At 45.8% G+C, this 12,356-nt stretch overlaps 1 protein-coding gene across 2 annotated transcripts in view; it reads left to right on the forward strand.

Annotated features, from left to right (window-relative positions):
- The window catches only part of NOBOX (NOBOX oogenesis homeobox), a 30,730-nt gene extending 18,646 nt beyond the window's left edge, over positions 1-12,084 (forward strand). Inside the window, exons 6-9 of one of the 2 annotated variants that reach the window (XM_034440417.2) lie at positions 4,101-4,377; positions 7,364-7,698; positions 9,084-9,425; positions 11,804-12,084. In XM_034440417.2, coding sequence (XP_034296308.2) covers positions 4,101-4,377; positions 7,364-7,698; positions 9,084-9,425; positions 11,804-11,874 — 1,025 coding nt within the window. In that variant the 3' untranslated portion in view covers positions 11,875-12,084. The remainder of the gene's footprint in view (positions 1-4,100; positions 4,378-7,363; positions 7,699-9,083; positions 9,426-11,803) is intronic. The other variant, XM_034440418.2, reaches the window with a different exon arrangement.
- Positions 12,085-12,356: the final 272 nt, after the last annotated feature.

The raw sequence follows: 12,356 nt of genomic DNA on the forward strand, positions 1-12,356 counted from the left end.
AATCAGCTGGCCAGCATGCACATGTGCGCCGGAGCTGAGGTCATTGCCCACCGATATGGCTCTGCGTGCCACCTGTGGCACGCGTGCCACAGGTTCACCATCACGGGTATAGGGTCTCCTGCCAGAGTAGGGGGCTGGACTAGAAGACCTCCAAGGTCCCTTCCAGCTCTATTTTTTTTTCCAATTTTTATTTATAAGTACAAACTAAACAGAACAATGAAACGTACAAAACATAAAAACATATAAACATCCATTTCAATACATGTCCAGTTTGTCGCAACTGTAATATACATTTCTCTTGTATTTTGACTCTTCCTTATTTGGTCATTCCCTTTTGTCTATCTACTATTGATCTTTGTTGACCTATGTCTGTTCTTTGTTTCCATCATACTATATTTGGTCATTTTGTTTACTTCCTATTGCTTCATCTCTTTCCTATCTTTCAACCAACTATACCACTTTTCCCATACTAAGTAAAAGTCATGTTCTTCCCTATTTTGTAATTCCTTTGTGAGTCTATCTAATTCCGCATATTCCATAATTTTATTGATTACTTTATCTGGTGTTGGTATATCACTACTCTTCCAGTGTTGCGCGTATAGTATTCATGCTGCTGTTATCATATGTATAATTAAATAGGTTGTTTCTTTTTCGTAGTATCCATTCACTATGCCTAGTAAGAAGCTTTCTGGTCTTAGTTCTATCTTTTGGTGTGTTATTTCCTCTATTTGTATTTTGATCTTTTGCCAATATTGTTTCGCCATTAGGCAGGTCCACCACATATGGTAATAGGTGCCTTTGTGGTGGTTGCATTTCCAACATGTTGATGGCGTGCTGGGGAACATTCTTGCCAATCTGGCTGGTGGCAAGTGCCACCTATAAAACATTTTATAGAGATTTTCTTTATAGGGTACAGACATTGTCAATTTATAATTTATTTTCCATAGTTTTTCCCATTTGTCTAATTGAATACTATAACCGAAATTTTTTGCCCAGGTTATCATATTTTCTTTCACTACCTCTTCTTCTAATTTATATCCTCGTAAGTAATTGTAAATTTTTTTGATCAGTTTGTCCTGTGTCCCTTGCAAAATTTTATTCAATTTGGTTTGACCTTTTTGGAATTCAAATTGAGTTGAATCTTTATTGTATCTTGATTTTATTTGTATATATGGCCACCAGTCAATGTCTGTACCCATCTCTTTTAGTTCTTGCCTTGTTTTTAGTTCCCCCTGATTGTTTAACAGATCTTTATAAGTTTTCGTTTTGTTATAGTCCATGGCATTTGGATAGATCTGGGCTTCCATCATTGACAACCACTTCCAGCTCTATTTTATTGTAAGAGGATGGCCAGGACAGGAGAAGCAATACCACAAGGCTAGAATTGGCAGTATACATTCCCGTAAAAGAAAAAGGAGACTCTTTTGAGGACCATAACATTCACCTTTTGGACAGGGTGAAACATTTCAAAGCAAAAAAAGAAAACTCCCGTTGCTAATGACCAGATTTCAATTCAACTCCAAAAATATTTACTTTTCCCCCCAAGTGCTGGAATAAGATGAGGCATCAACACATCAGGAGCTTGACTTGGCATAAGTTGTTTTTTTGTTCCGTTTTTAAATCGTTGGGTTGTTAAGAGTCTTAAGACGGTTTTTATATTTGTTTTAATTTTTGATTAGAGCTGCCCAGGATTTGTTAGGAGATGGGTATCTGTATAAATCTTTTAAATAAAATAAATATTGTGATTTTCTCGTCACCCTCAATGGATTTTTGCAGACTCCAGGACTGAAATGACAAAACTTTAGGGATTTGTTTGCAGATAAGAAATATGGGGAAAAGAGGCTGTTTCCTGTAATTTAAGAAGAAGTAATAAGCTACTGAGATTGTTTATATTTGTGATGAAGTTAGGAAATCATTTGTTTATGTATTTTTTTTTCTTTACTATATTATTTCTTTTCTTTCTGTTTCTCTATTTTTGCTTTTTCTTTCTTTGCGGTCACTTCCAATCTTCCATTTTATTCTTCTATCCTTTTTAGCTTGTATTAGTTTTTGATGTTGTTAATTACAATCTTTAATAAAAATCACTGTTTTAAAGAAAAGATACGGAGGATCTCAAAACTTTCTTCTAGGACTGAAGAATTTCCAAATATGCCTTTGCCTCCAGCTGAAAATGAGGCATGCCTTTCCGGATTAATCTACCTTTTGTCCCTGAACTCAATTTTACTTAATCATGCTTATTTTGAGGACAGTGTTTTAAGTTTACGGAGATAAAAGTCAATGTGAAAATATAGTGTACCCCTAAAAAGGGAACAATGCATAATCTTTAAAGGTAAAGATTCCCCTCGCACATATGTGCTAGTCGTTCCCGACTCTAGGGGGCGGTGCTCATCTCTGTTTCTAAGCCAAAGAGCCAGCGCTGTCCGAAGAAGTCTCCGTGGTCTTGTGGCCGGCATGACTAAATGCCAAAGGTGCACGGAATGCTGTTACCTTCCCACCAAAGGTGGTCCCTATTTTTCTACTTGCATTTTTTACGTGCTTTCGAACTGCTAGGTTGGCAGAAGCTGGGACAAGTAACGGGAGCTCATCCCTTTACGCAAAATTTCTTTCATTCTTAAAGAGCCTGCCTTTCTTTCCAAAGACTACAGAGGGAGATAGGTGTTAAGAAGTGTGAAATATAAATAATACAAAGAAGGGGAGGGGAGAGGAGGAGGAGGAAGGGAGGAAAGGAAAGGGAGAGGAAGAGAAGGGAAAGGAAAAGAAAAGAAAGGAAAGGAGAAAGGGAAGGAAAGGAGAAGGAGAAAGGGAAGGGAAAGAAGAAGGAGAAAGGGAAGGAAAGGAGGAGGAGGAGGAAGGGAAGGGAAAGAAGAGAAAGGAAAGGAGGAAAAAGGGAAGGAAAGGAGGAGGAGGAGGAGGAAGGGAAATAAGGAGAAAGGGAAGGGAAAGCAGAAGGAGAAAGGGAAGGAAAGGAGAAGGAGGAAGGGAAGGGAAAGAAGAAGGAGAAAGGAAAGGAGGAAAAAGGGAAGGAAAGGAGGAGGAGGAAGGGAAGGGAAATGAGAAAGGGAAGGGAAAGCAGAAGGAGGAAGGGAAGGGAAAGAAGGAGAAAGGGAAGGAAAGGAGGAGGAGGAAAGGAAAGAAGGAGAAAGAAAAAGAAAAAGAAAAGGGAAGGAAGATAAAATAATGAAAAAAGGAAGGAAGGAAGGAAAACCTCCGAGCCCCTTTCAAATCTTCCAGAGTCTTCATCCTTGAAGAGTACAACTATTTAGTGTCCAAAACAAAATAAAAGACTACGCTGTGAAAGGAAGAGGTGAGGCAGCTAAGAATAAGAGGAAGAAACATACGATGGGGAAAAGAGATCAATAGAAAAAAAACAAAATTGGTGAGGTCTATTACCAACGGAGGCTACAATGCCCCCATCAAAAGAGATTGGGAAGGGGGTCACGGAGATGCAGTTGCAAAGCTAGCCAGTGGCCCACTTATCTCTCCTGTCAGGCCTGGAAGCCATCTTCTGCATTGGGCCTTCAGGCCTGCCACATTTACTACTGTGGGAAACAGGGGGGATTGTATGGAGCCAGGATGATATGTAGTCATAATAACATTCCTTTCTCAGAGAGTCAAGGACATCTTGCCCTGCACCTGGAGGGGTGTGACTGGGAGGCATCTCCAGTTGGGATGGTGCTTTGATTGGACCATGTGATGGACATGTGGATGCTTGGGCAGGGACTTGGACTTTCCTTTGGGTGGGGAAACCCTGGAAGCTTTCAGATTAGGGTTTTCCCAGATGTGCCAATACGACATCTCTAATAAAATGGAACTTTGAGGAACTTCAAGCCTCGGAGTCTTCTTTCATTGGAGGTGTTATTTGGAACCCTGACATTTCCATCTTGAAAGCTTCTGTTGACCCCTGAGTCCTCTGTTTACTTCTTAACACTTGGGCCGCTTCATATTTTCCTTGATCCTTCAGAAACGAGTTGTTCCGTGACCGGACTACATGCATCTGGGGAGCCAGAGATCTTTCAATATTCCTTCCTGCCAACAATTGCTGGGAACTCCTCGGCCTTTCCATTTGTCTTTCATCTTCCTCCATTCTTCTTCCTTCGCAGTCGCCTCGGTGACCGGCAAGATGAGCTGTTATGACTCCGTCCAGACCAAAGCCACCACCTCTCAGGGTTGCTTGGGATCCCTCCGGGAAGAGCTCTTCCCTGCTATTCCAAGCCCTCCACCCATTCGCAGGACCAACCTTCCCTTCAACGTGGCCTTTAACCCCAATCACCACATCGTTCCGTTGATGCTGGACGATAGCCTGGCCAGCGAATGCAGCCCTTCCAGCCAGGAGAGCAGCTCCAGTGACGCCCTCACCTACAGCGTCCAGAATCAAAGGTAAGCAAGTTGTGTTCACCCAGGGCGTGGCACGAAGGCAACACAGCCAGAGAACCGGTATGAGTCCCTTTATTGGCACCAACTTTGCCCCCAACGTCCCGTTTACTCTCCGGCCTGGAGAAAAACTCTCCCACCAACCTGCAACAGCTTCTGGCTGCAGATACTCCAGTCCAAATGCTGTAAGCAGAATGACTGCAAATCAGTCACTCCAGCGGAGCAAGATAATGAGTGCCAGAAGCGAAGAATAATTCTGGCAAGACAAGATAAGCACACAGTAGCACGGCACTAATTCAAACAGTCAGGAAGAATGCCAGGAATGCAGGCCCAACGCTCAACACTAGATGAATTCAGCGTTTGTTCCCGACAAACACCCCTCCCAACTGCCTCTCCTTTAAACTCCATCCCCAGGTGTGCCTTGTGAAGGGAATCGGGGCCCTTTCCTTCCTTGTAAGCTACGCAACCCATGTTGCTCTCTTCTGCGTTCTTCCCTGTGTGCCCTAGGGATGAGGAAGGGGTGGGCCTTGGCCTTCATCTGAACCCCCTCTCCCTTGTTCTACTTCTCCCCTGTTCTGCCCAGACTGACTTTGCCCTTTCCCAGTTTCCTCCACAGCCAACGGACCCACTCTCCCGCTCTCTGTCAGCTGTTCGTCTCCCGTCTCAGATTCAGACTCCGACGGGGGCATGAAACAAGCGGCCCAGAAGCAGGAAAAAAGGGGGTCACCTGGCCACTTGGTCCCCAAGGAGCAATAATGACCCATCCCCAGAAAAGAAAAAGGGGATTACACTCGGGCTGTCTTCTTTGGAATTTGGACCCAAATGGGTCACAGGCCTTCCTTATCTAAAAAACGTGCATCGGGAAGTCTGCAATACAGATAGTTCTCAACTTACGATCCATCGTTTGAAGACGCTTGCAAAAAGGGTCAGATCTGGTCACGTTACCCCATTTAACAAGCAACATGATTCAGTAATATTGGGTTTACATATGGTGGCAAGTCAAGGACTGCTGTATAGCAATAGCACTTAGACTTATATACCGCTTCACAGTGCTTTCCAGCCCTCTCTAAGCGGTTTACAGAGTCAGCACCCCAACAATCTGGCTCCTCGTTTTACCCACCTTGGAAGGGTGGAAGGCTAAGTCAACCTTGAGCCTGGTGAGATTCGAACTGCCAAATTGCAGACAGCCGGCAGGCAGCAAAAGTAGCCCTGCAGTACTGCATTCTCACCACTGCGTCACCGTGGCTCATGGTGTTCTGACCTAGACTTCCTGAGTCAGTAAAACACATGAATAGTCCCAAAAACCTGTTATGTTTTAATAGCTGTGAATTCTGTTCATTCACAGCTGAATCCCAAATAGTTGCAAAGAGTCCTTCGGGATAAGGCTGATAATCACTCACCTTTAACTCCCTTGACACGCTGCCAAAGACCTAATTGGCAAAGTCACATGGAGTCCAGAATCAAACAGAGCTTCAGACTTTAAATTGCACAGAATTAACAACGTTGCTTCCTGCAAAGGCCTACGTGCCTTTGCTCCTCTTTTAAGCCTTATGGGAGGGGCCAGTCATCTCCAAGCCTTACTCCCGAGTCGTCCCTTTTGTTTTAGCTGTTCTTGCCTTCTGGCAGCTCTGCGCATGCGCGCACTGGGAACAGGCTCCTCCTGTTCCTCTGCCTCGCTGACGTCCGACTCTGGAGGCTCCAGAGGCAGCTTGTACCTCCCAGATGGCCCTTTCTCTTCCTTCCTTCCTTCCTTCCTTCCTTCCTTCCTTCCTTCCTTCCTTCTTTCCTTCCTTCCTTCCTTCCCCTCTTCCCCTCTTTCCATCTTCTCCTTTGTCTTTCCTTTTTCCCTTTCTCCTTTTCTTGTATGGTCAAATGCAAAAGGGGAAAACATTTCTCCCTTTGTTTTGTTTTGAGGTTGTTTTGCTAGCCCTCTGCCAGTGAAAACAGAGCCCGAGAAGGCTGTGCATCCCCCATCCCCCCGGGCACCGTTTTTGCTAGCAGATGCACCATGGGCTGGTCCTTTGATATTTCCAGGGCGGTCCCGCAGGCCAAATCTAAGCACCCCGTGGGCTGGATCCGGCCCCCCAGGCCTTGAGTTTGATCTAGCCTGGCTAGGTGGCTCAGTGGCTAAGACGCTGAGCTTGTCGATCAGAAAGGTTGGCAGTTCGCATCCCTAGTATAAGTCTCCTGCGTGAGCAGGACAGAGGTGGGTTTCAGCAGGTTCTGACCAGTTTTGGAGAACCAGTAGCGGAAATTTTGAGTAGTTCGGAGAAACAGTACTGGAAAATTTGAGTAGTTTGAAGAACCGGTAGTGGAAATTTTGAGTAGTTCTGGAGAACCGGTAGCGGAAATTTTGAGTAGTTTGGAGAACCGGTAGTGGAAATTTTGAGTAGTTCTGGAGAACCGGTAGTGGAAATTTTGAGTAGTTCGGAGAACCGGTAGTGGAAAATTTGAGTATTTTGGAGAACCGGTAGTAGAAATTTTGAATAGTTCTGGAGAACCGGTAGCAGAAATTTTGAGTAGTTTGGAGAACCGGTAAATACCATCTCTGACTGGCCTCTCTCCCATCTATTCTAAGCTTCCCGAGTCCCAGCTGATCAGGAGAAAATGGGGATTTTGCAGTATCCTTCACCTGGAGTGGGATGGGAATGGGGATTTTATAGTATCCTTCCCCTGGAGTGGGGAGGGAATAGAGATTTTACAGTACCCTTCCCTTGGAGTGGGGAGGGAATGGGAATTTTACAGTATCCTTCCACTGCCATGCCCACCAAGCCATGCCACGCTCATCAAGCCACACCCACAGAACCGGTAGTAAAAAAAATTTGAAACCCACCACTGGAGCAGAAGGTTGGACTAAATGACCTCCAAGCTCCCTTCCAACTCTGTTACTGTTAACTTTTTAATTTTAAAACCCCTGATAATAAGGACTCATCGGTAGTCCTGCTTCTAAACAACAACCGGTGAATTTCTTTCTTTCTTTTTTCTACCTGAGCACCAGTTCTCCTGTGGACTGCAATTACCCTGAACAACTGGAGCCTACAATCAACTTTGAAGCTCCCTGTTTTCACCCAAATAGCCATCCTGCTATGCATCAGCACGGCCAGTATTCCCAACACGAGATGTCTCACTTCCCGATCCATCTTTCTGGCAACACCTTGCCCAGTGTCCGACTCACAACAGCTACACCCAGTAAGTCCACAACGTTTTTCTCGCTCCCTGGAAGTAACGGACTTGTGACCTATGGAGCAGCCGAGTGTCCTCAAGGTTTCCTACAGAATCACGTAGGAACTACTCACCTCCTACTACAGCCATCCGCTGGGAGCTCAGGTGAGTGTACCTCCTAACAGAAGGTCTATCCGGTATCAGGATTGTTCTTCCTCAAGGGTGGGGGGAAAGGCAAACAAAGGCCCTCCGTTGGTGTTACAGGTGCTCCTCAAGCTAACAGAGCGCAAAATTAATGTTGAGTGAAACATTGGCGTTCAGTGAGTTTTGCCCCGTTTTTACGACTGTTCTTGCCACTGTTGTTAAGTGAATTGCGGTAGTCCTTGACTTACGACCATAATTGAGGCCCAAATTTCCATTAAGTGAGACAGTTTGTAAACGTTGTCATGTTTTACGAGCTTTCTTGCTATTAAACAAGTCACTGCAGCTGTTACGTTAGTAACCCGGTTGTTATGTGAATCTGGATTCCCCGTGGATTTAGCTTGCCGGAAGGCCGCAAAAGGGAATCACGTGACCCTGGGACGCTGCCACCATCATAAGTGTGAACCGGTTGCTAAGCGGCTGAATTGTGATCGTGAGAATGCTGCGACGGTTGTTAAGAGTGAAAAACGGGCATAAGTCACTCTTTTCAGTGCCGTTGAAACTTGAACGGTCACTAAATGAACTGTTGTAAGTTGAGGACTGCCCGTATTGTCTTCCACAAAGAGATTGTGAGGGATCCCATAATTAGCCTTCAGCAACATGGAGCCAGTCTTGGCTGACCATAACAAGAAGTTGGTCTCTGGAGATTCTCCATCATCCAGGTTACGGTTGTCCCAAAAATGCTTTTCCAAAAGGAAACTGGACTTCCTTGTGGTCCCCCCCCCCTTGAAAACATTTCGCTTTTCATCCAAGAAGCTTCTTCAGTTCTTCAGAACCTTTAGTACAACAAGAGGTTTAGACTTGGTTAATAAACTTGAGGGGTTCAGGAAGAGAAGAGAAACTAATCACTTCTGCATAGTTGCCAAGATAATCTACGAGAAACCCAACCTCAGGCTTTATCTCAGGGGTGAAATTCAGCAGGTTCATCAGGTTCTGACGAACTGGTAGCGGAAATTTTGAGCAGTCCGGAGAACCGGCAAATACCACCTCTGGCTGGCCCCAGAGTGGGGTGGGAATGGAGATTTTGCAGTATCCTTCCCCCAAGAGTGGGGTGGGAATGGAGATTTTGCAGTATCCTTCCCCCAGGAGTGGGGTGGGAATGGGGAATTTTGCAGTATCCTTCCCCTGGAGTGGGGAGGAAATGGGGATTTTGCAGTATCCTTCCCCTCAGGGGCCAGCCCGAGGTGGTAGTTGCCAGTTCTCCGAACTGCTCAAAATTTCTGCTACCGGTTCTCCAGAACCTGTCAGAACCTGTTGGATTTCACCCCTGGTTCTGGGCTAGTTATTGTTGCTGCCTTCCCTTGGGTGCAGATTAACGTGTGGCTATTCTCTCTTCATCCTTTCTTTAGGTTACCTCCCTGCTTTTCAAGCTTTCCCGTGGAATGAGTTTTCCACACAAGGACCATCCTTCACCCACTCCTTCTCCTCCCCAATACCATTTTCTGGCTTGGCGATTGGGGGGGGCTCTGCCCAGCAGGCACCCTTTGCCCCAAACCAGACCCTGCCTGCCAGCTCCTGCCTCCTCCAGCTGCCAAAGGCCCCTGGGCCTGGTGCCACCTTGCTGTTTACCACCAAGCCACTGGTGCCGACGAATCTGGAGCCCCCATCTCAGCCACTGCCCAAGATGCCGGCAGAAGAGGACTCCGATCCTGGCGATGGTCCTCAGGAGATGGAGAGCGTGTCGCTGCCAGGTTGGTGCAGAAGACGCTCTTCCCTTACTGCAGGGGTCAGCAACCTGCGGCTCTGGAGCCACTTGTGGCTCTTTCACCCCTCTGCTGCGGCTCCCTGTCACTCAAAATATGCGTCACAACCACCAATGTGCGCACTCACTGGCACATGATTTATTGAGCTTTTCAACCCCCAGTAGGCCAACCATGGATAAATCCAAGAAAATAAAAGTTTCAGAAGAAAAGTGAACGTTTAATTCAACTGCATAGGCTAGTTTTGTGGCCGCTCAAGAAATAGTCAGGCACGGGAAGGGTTTTTGTGACTCCCGGTGTTTTCTTTTCTGTGGGAAATGGGTCCAAATGGCTCTTTGAGTGTTTAAGGTTGCAGACCGCTGCCTTAGTGTGTCTGATCAAAATAAGAATTTGGGTGCATTCTTCCAGGAAAGAAGGCTTAAGAAAGAAAGAAAGCAGAGCATCCCTCATTGGGATTAGTTAAAGTTAAATGCGGGATAAGACAAAAAAGAAATAGAAACTCAGACGGCACCAGAGCAGTGGTGGGTTCTTCCCGGTTCGGTCCGGTTCGGCCGAGCTGGTAGCGGTGACGATATGACATCACCGAACCGGTTCTCCCCCCACCCGCCCTCCCAACCCCCCCACCCACGTTATTCTTACCTTTTATTTGGTCCCACCCCCAATCTATTGCTGCCTCCTGAGTCCCAGCTGATGACTAGAGGGAAAAAAACTGTTTAAACTCTTGCCGCGAGGCTTCAAAGGGCCGTCCTACAGCTGATCAGTGTTAAAAGCAAACAAATGAGTCGGGTCGTAAGTGCGAGGACCTTCCAGAAATGACTCTGATCAGCTAGCCACGCCCCCTAGTCACATGACCTCCAAGCCACACCCACAAAATAAGCCACGCCCACAGAACCGGTAGTAAAAAAATTTAGAACCCACCCCTGCAGCAGAGTAAATGGAAAAAGGGGATGGGCGGGGGGGAAGAAAGAAGATTATAAATATAAATGTACAATTATGAGATGATAGAGTGGGGTAAAATGGTAAAGAAATTGAAAAGAAAGTATATATTATTAGAAAAAGTGGAGTTGCTCGGATACCAAATAAGGGAAATATTGCGCAACAAAGGAGAAAGAAAGGAGAGAGGAGGAGAGGGAGAGAGAGGAATGGAAGAAAAGGGAAGGAGAGGAAGAAAGGATAGGGGAGGAGCAGGAGAGAAGGTGAGAAAGGGGGGAAAAGAGGGGAGGAGTGGCCTGTTTTTCACCCTCCCCGAGCCTCCCTGCACTTACCTGCATCCAAAACAGGCCGCATGGGGACTCCTGGGAAGGGCGGGGTGGGGTGGGCGGAGCCAGCCAGGAGAGTGGGATTTGGGGGTTCTCCGAACTGCACAGAATCTTAGCTAGAGGTTCTACCGAACCCCTGCGATCCCCGAGCAGCCCCACCCCTGGGCTGGTTCCTTTATTGCAAAGTCGGGGAACGATGGCCCTTTTATGACTTGTGGACTTCAACTCAGTGGTGAAATGTAAAATTTGTTACTACCAGTTCTGTGGGCGTGGCTTGGTGGGGGGGGAGTAATGTGACTGGGCGTGGCCACTTTTTTTTTAACTTTTAAAACCATTTTTTCTACAACCTCTTCGTAAAAAAAAAATGTTTTTAAAAGCCTCTGACGATCAGGCTACTCAGCTGGGATCGTCAGAGCCTTTTAAAAGCATTTTTTCTACAACCTCTTCAGCCGAAGAGGTTGTAGAAAAAATGCTTTTAAAAATTAAAAAAAAAAGATGATTGCGCGGCTCAGCTGGGCATAGGGGGTGGGGCAGGGATTTTTGCTACCGGTTCTCCGAACCTTCCACCGCCATCTCTACTGGATCGGGCGATCCGGTCTGAACCAGGAGTATTTCACCCTGGCTTCAACTCCCAGAATTCCTGAGCCAGCCATACATGGAATTCTGGGAGTTGAAGTCCACAAGTCATAAAAAGGCCATCGTTCCCCTACTCCTGCTTTACTGCAATAGAAGACGGAGAGCAAGGGAGCATGGGACGTGTGTTCTGCAGTGATGAATCCAAGGAGGACACCAATTGGAGGGCTTTGTGGACAACCCAAGCATCAGATAAGCTCCTCAATGACCAACCCCAGTTTGATTGCATATTGCTTTTGACTCCTGTGGCCTAGAGGTGGAGCTCTTGCCTCACAATCAGGAGGTTGTGAGTTCAATCCTAGGTAGAGTCAGGTGTAGGGTCTCCTACTTGGGCAGTGGGTTGGACTAGATGACCTGCAGTGGGTTGGACTAGATGACCTGCAAGGTCCCTTCCAACTCTGTTAATCTAATCTTTTCCCTCAACCCAGACAATGCCTTCACGAGACAGACCTGACTCACTGATCCTTATCTTTTCAGATTTTTCCGAAGACAGCAAGACCGAACTCAACTTTTCTCCTCGTCGGGCGGGAGATGAAAAAACAGCCTGATTATTGTTAAGCCGTTCTTGGCAAGATCAACCAAAACATGATATACTTTGAATGTAAGCCTCTTGGAAATCCCAACCAAAAGAAAATGCCAGTACAATCACTAGAAGGACTTGTTCTTATTGTTGCTGCTATTATTATTTATTCTTCTTGTTGCACTTATTATCTGCTGAGATAAAGAAGCGGTAATAAAGCAAATCTCATTCTTTCCTTTACACGCAAGAATTATTTACACGCCGTTCTTCCAAATGGCTTTTTAGACCCCGGTGAGCAATAACGTTTCCAAAGGGCATACTCAGTTCAGTTTAGTTTATTACAGTCAGAGACCAGAACATATAAAAACACTCCGTAAATGCACAATTAAAAATTCTAGCATAAAATAATAAAATGACTAATGATAAATTCCAGTCTGTCAATTATATACATGGTCTAACTATTAAAAGCCTTGGTGGCGCAGCAGACTAAAGCACTGTTAAGTAACACCT

This window comes from Pantherophis guttatus, chromosome 7 (genome assembly GCF_059756535.1).
Source record: "Pantherophis guttatus breed Tessera chromosome 7, ASM5975653v1, whole genome shotgun sequence".
NCBI lineage: Eukaryota > Metazoa > Chordata > Lepidosauria > Squamata > Colubridae > Pantherophis > Pantherophis guttatus.